This window comes from Entelurus aequoreus, linkage group LG23 (assembly GCF_033978785.1).
Source record: "Entelurus aequoreus isolate RoL-2023_Sb linkage group LG23, RoL_Eaeq_v1.1, whole genome shotgun sequence".
Taxonomy (NCBI): Eukaryota; Metazoa; Chordata; class Actinopteri; order Syngnathiformes; family Syngnathidae; genus Entelurus; species Entelurus aequoreus.
This window is the reverse complement of record NC_084753.1, coordinates 37,612,276-37,626,182: the sequence shown is the minus strand read 5'-3', so window position 1 is coordinate 37,626,182 and position 13,907 is coordinate 37,612,276. Positions and strand designations below refer to the sequence as shown.

The window sequence follows — 13,907 nt, the reverse complement described above, 5'->3', positions numbered from 1 at the left end:
ATTTGACTATTAAATCATGCTGTTTCACATACAAATACAGAACTGCTGTCGATGTTGTCTTTCGGTAGCTGAAAATAAGCTTAAACTGGAAGGTAAAGAGATAAACCGCCTGAACAGGGACTTGAACCCTGGACCCTCAGATTAAAAGTCTGATGCTCTACCGACTGAGCTATCCAGGCTCTTTTTACTTTGTCGTTGCCCATGGTTGGAGAGAAGAACAATACTGGCACCCTCATCGAGAAGTAAATTATTTAGGATGTTCAGCGAATAGCTGGGAACTGTCAAAGCTCAAGCTTGCCAATTGCTTGAACTAGAACTTTTGACGGTTAAGCCAGTTTTAAATCATCATAGACAGAGGGTGCAGACAAAGAAAGAAGTCCCTGAGTTCTTGGAATTCAAATCTCTGTTCTGCTGACCAAAAATATGCTGTGACAATCGTCTGCGAAGGCCTCTTTTTTGCATTCAAATGTCAGCAACAGGTAAGTCCTTGGGTGTATTTCAAAGAGTGGATCCAGGTGGGTGGGTTTCTGCTGAAGTGGTTATTCACCTCAGCTGAAATAGCTCAGTTGGGAGAGCGTTAGACTGAAGATCTAAAGGTCCCTGGTTCAATCCCGGGTTTCAGCATAGTAGTCCGGTTTCTTGAACTAGTGTCATTACTGAGGAGACTTTTAAGGCATGTACTCCATTAAAAGGATGTCCGTGACCTGCTTGTCTTGTTGGCGCAGTCTTAAAATCAGCTGTCATGTTTGACCTGGATAACCATTATTTTGTTTTATGGTGTATTGTACTTTTGCTAATGTTTTTTTCTTAATCTGACTATTAAATCATGCTGTTTCACATACAAATACAGAACTGCTGTCGATGTTGTCTTTCGGTAGCTGAAAATGAGCTCAAACTGGAAGGTAAAGAGATAAACCGCCTGAACAGGGACTTGAACCCTGGACCCTCAGATTAAAAGTCTGATGCTCTACCGACTGAGCTATCCAGGCTCTTTTTACTTAATCAGTGCCCATGGTTGGAGAGAAGAACAATACTGGCACCCTCATCGAGAAGTAAATTATTTAGGATGTTCAGCGAATAGCTGGGAACTGTCAAAGCTCAAGCTTGCCAATTGCTTGAACTAGAACTGTTGACGGTTAAGCCAGTTTTAAATCATCATAGACAGAGGGTGCAGACAAAGAAAGAAGTCCCTGAGTTCTTGGAATTCAAATCTCTGTTCTGCTGACCAAAAATATGCTGTGACAATCTTCTGCGAAGGCTTCTTTTGCATTCAAATGTCAGCAACAGGTAAATCCTTGGGTGTATTTCAAAGAGTGGATCCAGGTGGGTGGGTTTCTGCTGAAGTGGTTATTCACCTCAGCTGAAATAGCTCAGTTGGGAGAGCGTTAGACTGAAGATCTAAAGGTCCCTGGTTCAATCCCGGGTTTCAGCAAAGTAGTCTGGTCTCTTGAACTAGTGTCATTACTAAAGAGACTTTTATGGCATGTACTCCTTTAAAAGGATGTCCGTGACCTGCTTGTCTTGCTGGCGCAGTCTTAAAATCAGTTGTCATGTTTGACCTGGATAACCATTATTTTGTTTTATGGTGTATTGTACTTTTGCTAATGTTTTTTTCTTAATTTGACTATTAAATCATGCTGTTTCACATATAAATACAGAATTGCTGTCGATGTTGTCTTTCGGTAGCTGAAAATAAGCTTTAACTGGAAGGTAAAGAGATAAACCGCCTGAACAGGGACTTGAACCCTGGACCCTCAGATTAAAAGCCAGATGCTCTACCGACTGAGCTATCCAGGCTCTTTTTACTTAATCAGTGGCCATGGTTGGAGAGAAGAACAATACTGGCACCCTCATCGAGAAGTAAATTATTTAGGATGTTCAGCGAATAGCTGGGAACTGTCAAAGCTCAAGCTTGCCAATTGCTTGAACTAGAACTTTTGACGGTTAAGCCAGTTTTAAATCATCATAGACAGAGGGTGCAGACAAAGAAAGAAGTCCCTGAGTTTTTGGAATTCAAATCTCTGTTCTGCTGACCAAAAATATGCTGTGACAATCTTCTGCGAAGGCCTCTTTTTTGCATTCAAATGTCAGCAACAGGTAAGTCCTTGGGTGTATTTCAAAGAGTGGATCCAGGGGGGTAGGTTTCTGCTGAAGTGGTTATTCACCAAAGCTGAAATAGCTCAGTTGGGAGAGCGTTAGACTGAAGATCTAAAGGTCCCTGGTTCAATCCCAGGTTTCAGCATAGTAGTCCGGTTTCTTGAACTAGTGTCATTGCTGAGGAGGCTTTTAAGGCATGTACTCCATTAAAAGGATGTCCGTGACCTGCTTGTCTTGTTGGCGCAGTCTTAAAATCAGCTGTCATGTTTGACCTGGATAACCATTATTTTGTTTTATGGTGTATTGTACTTTTGCTAATGTTTTTTTCTTAATTTGACTATTAAATCATGCTGTTTCACATACAAATACAGAACTGCTGTCGATGTTGTCTTTCGGTAGCTGAAAATAAGCTTAAACTGGAAGGTAAAGAGATAAACCGCCTGAACAGGGACTTGAACCCTGGACCCTCAGATTAAAAGTCTGATGCTCTACCGACTGAGCTATCCAGGCTCTTTTTACTTTGTCGTTGCCCATGGTTGGAGAGAAGAACAATACTGGCACCCTCATCGAGAAGTAAATTATTTAGGATGTTCAGCGAATAGCTGGGAACTGTCAAAGCTCAAGCTTGCCAATTGCTTGAACTAGAACTTTTGATGGTTAAGCCAGTTTTAAATCATCATAGACAGAGGGTGCAGACAAAGAAAGAAGTCCCTGAGTTCTTGGAATTCAAATCTCTGTTCTGCTGACCAAAAATATGCTGTGACAATCGTCTGCGAAGGCCTCTTTTTTGCATTCAAATGTCAGCAACAGGTAAGTCCTTGGGTGTATTTCAAAGAGTGGATCCAGGTGGGTGGGTTTCTGCTGAAGTGGTTATTCACCTCAGCTGAAATAGCTCAGTTGGGAGAGCGTTAGACTGAAGATCTAAAGGTCCCTGGTTCAATCCCGGGTTTCAGCATAGTAGTCCGGTTTCTTGAACTAGTGTCATTGCTGAGGAGGCTTTTAAGGCATGTACTCCATTAAAAGGATGTCCGTGACCTGCTTGTCTTGTTGGCGCAGTCTTAAAATCAGTTGTCATGTTTGACCTGGATACCGGTAACCATTATTTAGTTTTATGGTGTATTGTACTTTTGCCAATGTTTTTTTCTTAATTTGACTATTAAATCGTGCTGTTTCACATACAAATACAGAACTGCTGTTGATGTTGTCTTTCGGTAGCTGAAAATAAGATAAAACTGGAAGGTAAAGAGATAAACCGCCTGAACAGGGACTTGAACCCTGGACCCTCAGATTAAAAGTCTGATGCTCTACCGACTGAGCTATCCAGTCTCTTTTTACTTAGTCAGTGCCCATGGTTGGAGAGAAGAACAATACTGGCACCCTCATCGAGAAGTAAATTATTTAGGATGTTCAGCGAACAGCTGGGAACTGTCAAAGCTCAAGCTTGCCAATTGCTTGAACTAGAACTTTTGACGGTTAAACCAGTTTTAAATCATCATAGACAGAGGGTGCAGACAAAGAAAGAAGTCCCTGAGTTTTTGGAATTCAAATCTCTGTTCTGCTGACCAAAAATATGCTGTGACAATCTTCTGCGAAGGCCTCTTTTTTGCATTCAAATGTAAGCAACAGGTAAGTCCTTGGGTGTATTTCAAAGAGTGGATCCAGGTGGGTGGGTTTCTGCTGAAGTGGTTATTCACCTCAGCTGAAATGGTGATTCACCTCAGCTGAAATAGCTCAGTTGGGAGAGCGTTAGACTGAAGATCTAAAGGTCCCTGGTTCAATCCCGGGTTTCAGCATAGTAGTCTAGTCTCTTGAACTAGTGTCATTACTGAGGAGACTTTTATGGCATGTACTCCTTTAAAAGGATGTCCGTGACCTGCTTGTCTTGCTGGCACAGTCTTAAAATCAGTTGTCATGTTTGACCTGGATCACCATTATTTTGTTTTATGGTGTATTGTACTTTTGCTAATGTTTTTTTCTTAATTTGACTATTAAAGGCCTACTGAAACCCACTACTACCGACCACGCAGTCTGATAGTTTATATATCAATGATGAAATCTTAACATTGCAACACATGCCAATACGGCCGGGTTAACTTATAAAGTGACATTTAAAATTTCCCGGGAAATATCCGGCTGAAACGTCGCGGTATGATGACGTATGCGCGTGACGAAGGCAGTTGAACGCGTCATCTTGGAATAGGTCCCTCCCAATTTAAACAGCTCTGTTTTAATCGCTAAATTCCACAGTATTCAGGACATCTGTGTTGGTGAATCTTTTGGAAATTTGTTCAATTAACAATGGAGACTGCAAAAAAGAGAGTTGTAGGGAAGCGGTGTGTTGCTGCTGGATGTAGCAACACAAACCAAAACACAACCGGTGTTTCATTGTTTCTTTTCCCAAAAGATGGCGGCCAAGCTTTACTATGGAACAAAGAAGTCAAGCGAACACGGTTGGATTGGACGACACATACGAAGTACAGTGTATTATGCAGCGAACATTTCGAAAGATCATGTTTCGAAGAGGGTCCCTTGCGAATGGCAGAAATGGGAATCAGCACTCGTCGACTCGTGCTGAAGAAAGGTGCGAAGCCAACTATTTTCGATAGACCACGGACAAGTCCGGAGCACCCTACCCCCTCCACAAGCGGACAGACTGGGCACATGAGGTCTGCATTTGCCAAAAGGGAAAGGAAGAGGGTAAGAATCTTGATATCCAGTTTTCATAGTCAGACTACACTGTTCCAATATCCATTTCTTTGTTCTCAATTGTTGAAACCCCCCCACCTCCACACCCCGGATTGTAAATAATGTAAATAATTCAATGTGATTATCTTGTGTGATGACTGTATTATGATGATAGTATATATATGATAGTATATATCTGTATCATGAATCAATTTAAGTGGACCCCGACTTAAACAAGTTGAAAAACTTATTGGGGTGTTACCATTTAGTGGTCAATTGTACGGAATATGTACTTCACTGTGCAACCTACTAATAAAAGTCTCAATCAATCAACCAAAACTAAAACACACAGTCATAGACTACTCCAGTGGTTCTCAACCTTTTTTCAGTGATTTTCCCCTGTGAACATTTTTTTAATTCAAGTACCCCCTAATCAGAGCAAAGCATTTTTGGTTGAAAAAAAGAAAAAAAATACAGCACTATGTCATCAGTTTCTGATTTATTAAATTGTATAACAGTGCAAGATATTGCTAATTTGTAGTGGTCTTTCTTGAACTATTTGGAAAAAAAGATATAAAAATAACTAAAAACTTGTTGAAAAATAAACAAGTGATTCAATTATAAATAATATTTTGTACACATAGAAGTAATCATCAACTTAAAGTGCCCTCTTTGGGGATTGTAATAGAGATCCATCTGGATTCATGAACTTAATTCTAAACATTTATTTTGTTGAAGTATTATTCAATAAATATATTTATAAAGGATTTTTGAATTGTTGCTATTTTTATAATATTTAAAAAAAATCTCTCGTACCCCTTGGCATACCTTCAAGTATCCCCAAGGGTATGCGTACCCCCATTTGAGAACCACTGGACTACTCCATGAACAATGAAATAAATTAACAATAAAATAGTCTACATATAATTATTGCTTCAAGTTCTAGTCAAGTTCTTCTGCAGTATAAAGTATCGTACATTTACTGACATTACTGTCAATAGTGTCAATACTGTCAATAGATTACAATAGACAATAATATAAAGTATTGTACATTTGTACATTTACAGACAATAGATCAGATCATGGACAGTACGACTACGGCATCAGTGGCGGATGCGGTGGATGAACCAATGGCAATGGCACTAGATTTGCCTGATGAGGAGGGCGATCAAGATCAGGTTCGATTTGTTTTCCTAATCAATGTTCAAATGGATTACAGTTCAAGCCCAATCCAAAAGTATTCATAATTAATGTAAATGAGGTATCCATATTACATGTAGCTGTTTCTCCATTTCCAGGGAAATACAAGAGAACAAGGATGCCAGACGGACTGGGTACCGATTGGGACAGCACCAACAGCAATGACCAGTAGCAAGAGCACCCAAACAGGGAAAATACATCATAGATCAAAGGGTATGTCTATTTCGGTGACGAACATGATTCTGCACATCACAGTACACATTGCACGCTGCCTGTGCAGAGTAGAGTAGACAGATAAATTAGGTGATTCAAAGACAATAATTATTATGTGATTCTAGTTTAATTTTAACAGATTATATAAAACAACTTGTGCTTGATTTTATTGCTAGGACACCAGGTGACCCCAGAGATCCTCGAGAGGGTTAGAGCTCGGCCGGCCAGGGTTAGTGAAGTCCCATTGTCAAGTGTAGCAGCTCCATCTGACAGCCCCGAGATGCAGACTAACATAGCAGCTCCAGGTGTGTCTGGAATGCAAGCCAAGCTACGACCACCTCCTGCATGGTTTGATGAAGGACCAGCATCAAGTCCCACTGCGCCTTTTGTTGGTGGTTCTTCCGATGACAGCTATGTGCCGAGTGAGTCAACGACATCGGATCCGTGTCAATCTGACGGGTCGCCAGATCGCCCATGTACTCACCAGATGCGTGAAGAGGGCTGCCACAAGGAACCGAAGTACATCATCTTTGAGTCGTGCCTCCAGAGTCTCGTCAAGTGGTGTCACTGTCCAGTCTGTGGCAGCCAGGACATAAGCCCTTCTTGGGATTCGAACGGTACACAGCTGACCATGACTCTTCAATGTGCATCATGTGACCAGAGGAGTAGTTGGAGCAGCCAGCCAAACATTGGCCCTTATGCCGCGGGCAACATCCTGCTGTCTGCTGGCATCCTCTTCGCTGGGGCATCTTCTGGCAAGGTGTTGCAAGTGCTGAACAGCATCGGAGTGGTCACGTATGTGAAGAGGACATTTTTCAACCACCAGGAGCTCATCCTGCAGCCAGCCATCAAAAAGGTGTGGGAGGAACAGCAACGGACGCACCTCACCATGCTGCAGGTGGAAGGCCGACCCCTCGTCCTTGGTGGTGATGGGCGAGCAGACAGTCCGGGACACAGCGCCAAGTTCGGTACCTACACCACAATGGAGCTTGTGGCCAATGTGGTTCTCGACCTTCAGGTTGTACAGGTACGACCATATAATCTCACTAAAACACTAGTAACACAATAAGCAGATAAGGGATTTTCCAGAATTATCCTAGTAAATTTGTCTAATAACATTAACCATTTCAATGTATACTAAGCCCCTTTTTCATTTTTTTCTTTGCTCATTCCTTTTCTGTTATATATATTTCAGAGCAACGAATGTCTTGGCAGCTACCATATGGAGATGGAAGGACTGAAGAGGATGGTGGAACTGCTGATCAGCTGGGACCTGGATGTCGGGGTGCTGGTGACAGACCGACACAGACAGATCGCTAAATGGATTCGTGAAAACATGCCCAATACACGGCACTGCTATGACATCTGGCATGTTGCAAAATGTTAGTTGGATTATTTGTATGCATGACAAGTTGTGAAGTAGTGTGTACATATCAGTGATCAGATGAATGTGATATTGTATTTAATCCACAAATTTCTGTTTTTTTCTGTTTGTAGCCATCGGAAAGAAACTGAAGGCCATCGCCAAGCATAAGGACTGTGAAGACCTGAAGCCCTGGGTGCAAAGTATAATCAACCACCTCTACTGGGCAGCAGTGTCTACACCGCCTGGAGAGGGGGAACTTCTGGTTGCCAAGTGGAAGTCTGTGGAGCGACACATTCAGAACATCCACAAGGACCATGGCGACCTCTTCCCAATTTGTACTCATGGACAACTGCAACGGCAAAAGAAATGGCTCAAACAAAGTGAGTAGGCAAATAAGTTGCCCGAAAGCAGTGAGGGACTAGCAGTATTTTCCTGCACATCTTTTGAAAGTCAAAAAATTCAGATAAACTTGTAAGTAAATAACCAGTTTAAGTTGACTGGAACATTTTTGTAGAAACGTTGTTCTATTTTAAATTTATGTTTAGGTTCACGCTCAGCAGTGAAACTGGAGGAGGTGGTCAACAACAAGTCCCTGCTAAAAGATATCGCCATGCTGTCGGGTGAACACCAGACTTCCAAGGTGGAGGCGTTCCATAGCCTTATCATACAGGTGAGAATTAGACTGATCGCCTGTAGGTGGTGTCGGTGGTTACCACCTGCCACTAGGACTTTGGTGGCCAGGGAGCAAAATACTAGAGCATACTAAATGAAGCCTTGATACAGTCAGTGTAAGCAAGAGAATGTTGGAGGTCCAACATAGTGGCTGGCATCTTGGTGAGAAAGATTGCAAACAATTCTGGCGTGGTGTTAACATTGAAAACAAAACAGCTTCATTACTGCAGGAGATCAAGCTTTAATAGCTGACTATTAACAGTTTAATACACAAACATTTGTATTCAAATTTACAAACAATTTATAAATTTACACACACATTGTATGGACGCATGACTGAATAAAGTGTCTTTTATCTTATACAGTTCGCACCGAAAATGTATGTCTTCTCATACATCGGAATGCTGTGCAGGTATGTTTCCACACTAATCTAAGTGTCACTAGTGTGTGCCATACTTTAGTACTAATTATTACATTATTCTGTTACCACACCTAGGAACCTGCTTGCTGGGCTGCACTGGAACGAAAATTCGAGCCGCCCTATAGCCACTACACAAGCGGGTGCTGAGCGCTATGCAGTACGCTACCCGAAGTATAAAGCAGGGGGCCATGTGGTCAAGAAAATCGCGACAGAGCCAACATACCGTAAGTGTAGAGGACACAAAACATGTAAACACTTGACACTTTGTATCATGATAATAATACTGTCAAGTTTCACTCTCCATGAGTATATTATGTTGTGAGCAGGAACATGTACAATTGTATTTTGCAGGCTACGTAGATGACTTGATCAGGGAGGTTGTTGCTGGCTGCAGACAGACCCCTGACGAGAGAACACCACTCAGCGTCACTGTGGATGTGCCTCCCTTCCTCTGCGATGAACTGGAGAAGCCAGACAAGGAGGAAGCCATCGCCAAGCACAGGAGTCGCTTCGGTAAGTGTGAAATGCCCTCCCGGTAACAGTTAGAGATGCTACCTCAGTAGAAGCATTTAAGTCCCATCTTAAAACTCATTTGTATACTCTAGCCTTTAAATAGACCCCCTTTTTAGACCAGTTGATCTGCCGTTTCTTTTCTTTTCTCCTCTGCCCCCCCCCCCCACGTGGAGGGGTTATTCCGGTGACCATGGATAAAGTGCTGGCTGTCCAGAGTTGGGACCCGGGGTATACCGCTCGCCTGTGCATCGGTTGGGGACATCTGCGCTGCTGACCCGTCTCCGCTCGGGGTGGCCTCCTGCTGGCTCCACTGGACCCTCACTAATATGTTAGACCCACTCGACATCCATTGCTTTCGGTCTCCCCTAGAGGGGGGGGGGTTACCCACATATGCGGTCCTCTCCAAGGTTTCTCATAGTCATTCACATCGACGTCCTACTGGGGTGAGTTTTCCTTGCCCGTGTGTGGGCTCTGTACCGAGGATGTCGTTGTGGCTTGTGCGGCCCTTTGAGACATTTGTGATTTAGTGCTATATAAATAAACATTGATTGATTGACTGATTGATTGATTGATTGATTTTATTGATTAAGTACAGTGGCCATGTAGATTCTGTTGCAGTCACTGCACGTCTTGGAACCCCGTGTAGTCCATCGATGGGAATGTTGTCCTAATCTTATGTACTACACAAGCTGGTAGTACCACCCTTATGTCCTTTCCCAGATATCCCCAGCAGAAGCGGACAAACTGTCGATAGGCTGTGTGTCGTCTCCGCCTGCAAGTAGCAAATGATGGCAGCTGTTATTATCCGGACATGGATACACAGTGACTCACTGTTCTCTGAGATTCAAAAGACATTGTCATGCATTCTATTCATTTGTCATTTACTGTTGCAGTAAATTGTAAATATTGTTGACATCTACGGTCCATCTATGTAATACTTCTATGATATATAATGTCATGTGCATTGTAGCACAGTACATTTCACAGAATAAGAATAAGATAAGAAAGTGCTCATTCTGACTTATCTTCCAAAGGTTGATAGAATAAAGAATTATTTAAACTTATTAGTGCCTCACTCATTTTGCTGTTGCTGCAGCATGCCATATTGCTGTTTGTAGGCGTTATACGCTGTCTGCAGCACCCATTCATCCAGACACACAGATGGAAAGCCATGGTGGTCTATGATGCACGTCTTCACCCCCTCCTCCTCCATCGTTCTGGTCACTGCCTCTATTTCACTACAGCAGACACACTCAGCCACTGTCTCCATGTTCACACAGTTTTGCATGTACACCTGGAAATAGAAATGTTCATAATATTTGTAAATCAATTCATATTATTGACACCTGCAATCTGCAAACATGTGGAATAATTAATATTATCATTGTCTTGTTGTGGATCTTATTAATCTGCATGCATATTTTTAGTATTGCCGGTATATGGAGCTGTGGCCCATAGAAATAATGGGTAATTAATTAGGTTTGACATTGTGTCAATGATAGATACTTAGTGTATAGATAGGCCTGGGGTGTAAGTTGTAACACTAACAGTAACACATTGTGTCAATGATAGATACTTAGTGTATAGATAGGCCTGGGGTGTAAGTTGTAACACTAACAGTAACACATTGTGTCAATGATAGATACTTAGTGTATAGATAGGCCTGGGGTGTAAGTTGTAACACTAACAGTAACAGTGCAAGACTAGGCCACAAACTAAAACTAGTCTATAAATAAATAACATATTACCATTCTGTATTCTCAAGGCGATCTATGTCGTGTGCTCCTCCAGCATCAATAGCAGCAGCGTCCTCCTGACCGTCTTCATCAGCGTCGGGTTCAAAGCGATATGGCTCTATCCCTCTCACAGCTTCTTCCCTATCTGAATCGCTTCCACTCCCCACTAGTCCTTCACTTGCACTTTCCTCATCCACAAATCTTTCATCCTCGCTCAAATTAATGGAGAAATCGTCGCTATCTCGGTCAGAATCGCTCTCAGATCTGGCGGCCATCATTGCAAACAATAGGGAGCTTTGCGGATATGTTCAATTGTCCACGTCACGCTACTTCCGGTAGGGGCAAGGCTTTTTTTTGTCAGATACCAAAAGTTGCTATCTTTATCGTCGTTTTTCTATTCTAAATCCTTTCAGCAAAAATATGGCAATATCGCGAAATGATCAAGTATGACACATAGAATAGATCTGCTATCCCCGTTTAAATAAAAAAATTTCATTTCAGTAGGCCTTTAAATCATGCTGTTTCACATACAAATACAGAACTGCTGTCGATGTTGTCTTTCGGTAGCTGAAAATAAGCTTAAACTGGAAGGTAAAGAGATAAACCGCCTGAACAGGGACTTGAACCCTGGACCCTCAGTTTAAAAGTCTGATGCTCCACCGACTGAGCTATCCAGGCTCTTTTTACTTAATCAGTGCCCATGGTTGGAGAGAAGAACAATACTGGCACCCTCATCGAGAAGTAAATTATTTAGGATGTTCAGCGAACAGCTGGGAACTGTCAAAGCTCAAGCTTGCCAATTGCTTGAACTAGAACTTTTGACGGTTAAGCCAGTTTTGAATCATCATAGACAGAGGGTGCAGACAAAGAAAGAAGTCCCTGAGTTTCTGGAATTCAGATCTCTGTTCTGCTGACCAAAAATATGCTGTGACAATCTTCTGCGAAGGCCTCTTTTTTGCATTCAAATGTAAGCAACAGGTAAGTCCTTGGGTGTATTTCAAAGAGTGGATCCAGGTGGGTGGGTTTCTGCTGAAGTGGTTATTCACCTCAGCTGAAATAGCTCAGTTGGGAGAGCGTTAGACTGAAGATCTAAAGGTCCCTTGTTCAATCCCGGGTTTCAGCATAGTAGTCCGGTTTCTTGAACTAGTGTCATTGCTGAGGAGGCTTTTAAGGCATGTACTCCATTAAAAGGATGTCCGTGACCTGCTTGTCTTGTTGGCGCAGTTAAAATCAGCTGTCATGTTTGACCTGGATAACCATTATTTTGTTTTATGGTGTATTGTCCTTTTGCTAATGTTTTTTTCTTAATTTGACTATTAAATCATGCTGTTTCACATACAAATACAGAACTGCTGTTGATGTTGTCTTTCGGTAGCTGAAAATAAGCTTAAGCTGGAACGTAAAGAGATAAACCGCCTGAACAGGGACTTGAACCCTGGACCCTCAGATTAAAAGTCTGATGCTCTACCGACTGAGCTATCCAGGCTCTTTTTACTTAATCAGTGCCCATGGTTGGAGAGAAGAACAATACTGGCACCCTCATCGAGAAGTAAATCATTTAGGATGTTCAGCGAATAGCTGGGAACTGTCAAAGCTCAAGCTTGCCAATTGCTTGAACTAGAACTTTTGACGGTTAAGCCAGTTTTAAATCATCATAGACAGAGGGTGCAGACAAAGAAAGAAGTCCCTGAGTTTTTGGAATTCAAATCTCTGTTCTGCTGACCAAAAATATGCTGAGACAATCTTCTGCGAAGGCCTCTTTTTTGCATTCAAATGTCAGCAACAGGTAAGTCCTTGGGTGTATTTCAAAGAGTGGATCCAGGTGGGTGGGTTTCTGCTGAAGTGGTTATTCACCAAAGCTGAAATAGCTCAGTTGGGAGAGCGTTAGACTGAAGATATAAAGGTCCCTGGTTCAATCCCGGGGTTCAGCCTAGTAGTCCGGTTTTTTGAACTAGTGTCATTGCTGAGGAGGCTTTTAAGGCATGTACTCCATTAAAAGGATGTCCGTGACCTGCTTGTCTTGTTGGCGCAGTCTTAAAATCAGTTGTCATGTTTGACCTGGATACCGGTAACCATTATTTAGTTTTATGGTGTATTGTACTTTTGCTAATGTTTTTTTCTTAATTTGACTATTAAATCGTGCTGTTTCACATACAAATACAGAACTGCTGTTGATGTTGTCTTTCGGTAGCTGAAAATAAGATAAAACTGGAAGGTAAAGAGATAAACCGCCTGAACAGGGACTTGAACCCTGGACCCTCAGATTAAAAGTCTGATGCTCTACCGACTGAGCTATCCAGGCTCTTTTTACTTCGTCGTTGCCCATGGTTGGAGAGAAGAACAATACTGGCACCCTCATCGAGAAGTAAATTCTTTAGGATGTTCAGCGAATAGCTGGGAACTGTCAAAGCTCAAGCTTGCCAATTGCTTGAACTAGAACTTTTGACGGTTAAGCCAGTTTTAAATCATCATAGACAGAGGGTGCAGACAAAGAAAGAAGTCCCTGAGTTCTAGGAATTCAAATCTCTGTTCTGCTGACCAAAAATATGCTGTGACAATCGTCTGCGAAGGCCTCTTTTTTGCATTCAAATGTCAGCAACAGGTAAGTCCTTGGGTGTATTTCAAAGAGTGGGTCCAAGTGGGTGGGTTTCTGCTAAAGTGGTTATTTAACCAAAGCTGAAATAGCTCAGTTGGGAGAGCGTTAGACTGAAGATCTAAAGGTCCCTGGTTCAGTCCCGGGTTTCAGCATAGTAGTCCGGTTTCTTGAACTAGTGTCATTACTGAGGAGGCTTTTAAGGCATGTACTCCATTAAAAGGATGTCCGTGACCTGCTTGTCTTGTTGGCGCAGTCTTAAAATCAGCTGTCATGTTTGACCTGGATAACCATTATTTTGTTTTATGGTGTATTGTACTTTTGCTAATGTTTTTTTCTTAATTTGACTATTAAATCATGCTGTTTCACATACAAATACAGAACTGCTGTCGATGTTGCCTTTCGGTAGCT

General features: G+C 42.1%; 2 protein-coding genes and 15 non-coding genes across 18 annotated transcripts in view; 8 read left to right on the top strand and 9 right to left on the bottom strand.

Annotated features, from left to right (window-relative positions):
• The window catches only part of LOC133640668 (zinc finger protein 391-like), a 105,669-nt gene that overhangs the window by 83,998 nt on the left and 7,764 nt on the right, over positions 1-13,907 (bottom strand). Inside the window, exons 3-4 of one of the 2 annotated variants that reach the window (XM_062034223.1) lie at positions 10,244-10,461; positions 8,878-9,939 (exon numbers count right to left, since the gene is read on the bottom strand). The exons of the other annotated variant lie outside the window; for it this stretch is intronic. Coding sequence (XP_061890207.1) covers positions 10,421-10,461 — 41 coding nt within the window. The 3' untranslated portion in view covers positions 8,878-9,939; positions 10,244-10,420. Of the gene's footprint in view, positions 1-8,877; positions 9,940-10,243; positions 10,462-13,907 lie in introns of those variants that run through there. 2 annotated transcript variants of the gene reach the window in all.
• trnak-uuu (transfer RNA lysine (anticodon UUU)) lies at positions 107-179 on the bottom strand. The gene has a single exon. It is a non-coding gene; the product is annotated as a tRNA-Lys (tRNA).
• trnaf-gaa (transfer RNA phenylalanine (anticodon GAA)) lies at positions 552-624 on the top strand. Its single transcript has one exon. It is a non-coding gene; the product is annotated as a tRNA-Phe (tRNA).
• On the bottom strand, positions 917-989 carry trnak-uuu (transfer RNA lysine (anticodon UUU)). The gene has a single exon. It is a non-coding gene; the product is annotated as a tRNA-Lys (tRNA).
• On the top strand, positions 1,360-1,432 carry trnaf-gaa (transfer RNA phenylalanine (anticodon GAA)). Its single transcript has one exon. It is a non-coding gene; the product is annotated as a tRNA-Phe (tRNA).
• On the bottom strand, positions 1,725-1,797 carry trnak-uuu (transfer RNA lysine (anticodon UUU)). Its single transcript has one exon. It is a non-coding gene; the product is annotated as a tRNA-Lys (tRNA).
• On the top strand, positions 2,170-2,242 carry trnaf-gaa (transfer RNA phenylalanine (anticodon GAA)). The gene has a single exon. It is a non-coding gene; the product is annotated as a tRNA-Phe (tRNA).
• On the bottom strand, positions 2,535-2,607 carry trnak-uuu (transfer RNA lysine (anticodon UUU)). Its single transcript has one exon. It is a non-coding gene; the product is annotated as a tRNA-Lys (tRNA).
• Positions 2,980-3,052, top strand: trnaf-gaa (transfer RNA phenylalanine (anticodon GAA)). The gene has a single exon. It is a non-coding gene; the product is annotated as a tRNA-Phe (tRNA).
• trnak-uuu (transfer RNA lysine (anticodon UUU)) lies at positions 3,351-3,423 on the bottom strand. The gene has a single exon. It is a non-coding gene; the product is annotated as a tRNA-Lys (tRNA).
• trnaf-gaa (transfer RNA phenylalanine (anticodon GAA)) lies at positions 3,818-3,890 on the top strand. Its single transcript has one exon. It is a non-coding gene; the product is annotated as a tRNA-Phe (tRNA).
• LOC133640582 (uncharacterized) lies at positions 4,474-9,724 on the top strand. Its single transcript, XM_062034076.1, has 10 exons — positions 4,474-4,794; positions 5,850-5,960; positions 6,081-6,195; positions 6,372-7,222; positions 7,391-7,577; positions 7,693-7,941; positions 8,107-8,231; positions 8,599-8,645; positions 8,730-8,878; positions 9,006-9,724. Exons 1-10 carry the CDS (start codon positions 4,633-4,635, stop codon positions 9,191-9,193), a joined length of 2,184 nt encoding a protein of 727 aa, XP_061890060.1. The 5' UTR covers positions 4,474-4,632; the 3' UTR covers positions 9,194-9,724.
• On the bottom strand, positions 11,509-11,581 carry trnak-uuu (transfer RNA lysine (anticodon UUU)). Its single transcript has one exon. It is a non-coding gene; the product is annotated as a tRNA-Lys (tRNA).
• On the top strand, positions 11,954-12,026 carry trnaf-gaa (transfer RNA phenylalanine (anticodon GAA)). The gene has a single exon. It is a non-coding gene; the product is annotated as a tRNA-Phe (tRNA).
• On the bottom strand, positions 12,317-12,389 carry trnak-uuu (transfer RNA lysine (anticodon UUU)). Its single transcript has one exon. It is a non-coding gene; the product is annotated as a tRNA-Lys (tRNA).
• On the bottom strand, positions 13,133-13,205 carry trnak-uuu (transfer RNA lysine (anticodon UUU)). The gene has a single exon. It is a non-coding gene; the product is annotated as a tRNA-Lys (tRNA).
• On the top strand, positions 13,579-13,651 carry trnaf-gaa (transfer RNA phenylalanine (anticodon GAA)). The gene has a single exon. It is a non-coding gene; the product is annotated as a tRNA-Phe (tRNA).

What these genes read in the sequence shown, in the direction of transcription:
- LOC133640582 (XM_062034076.1), top strand. Translation starts at nt 4,633, where the DNA reads ATGGCAGAAATGGGAATCAGCACTCGTCGACTCGTGCTGAAGAAAGGT. An exon ending in CATCTGGCATGTTGCAAAAT is followed by an intron (nt 7,578 to 7,692) that starts GTTAGTTGGATT and finishes TTCTGTTTGTAG; the next exon opens with CCATCGGAAAGAAACTGAAG. An exon ending in TCCATAGCCTTATCATACAG is followed by an intron (nt 8,232 to 8,598) that starts GTGAGAATTAGA and finishes TATCTTATACAG; the next exon opens with TTCGCACCGAAAATGTATGT.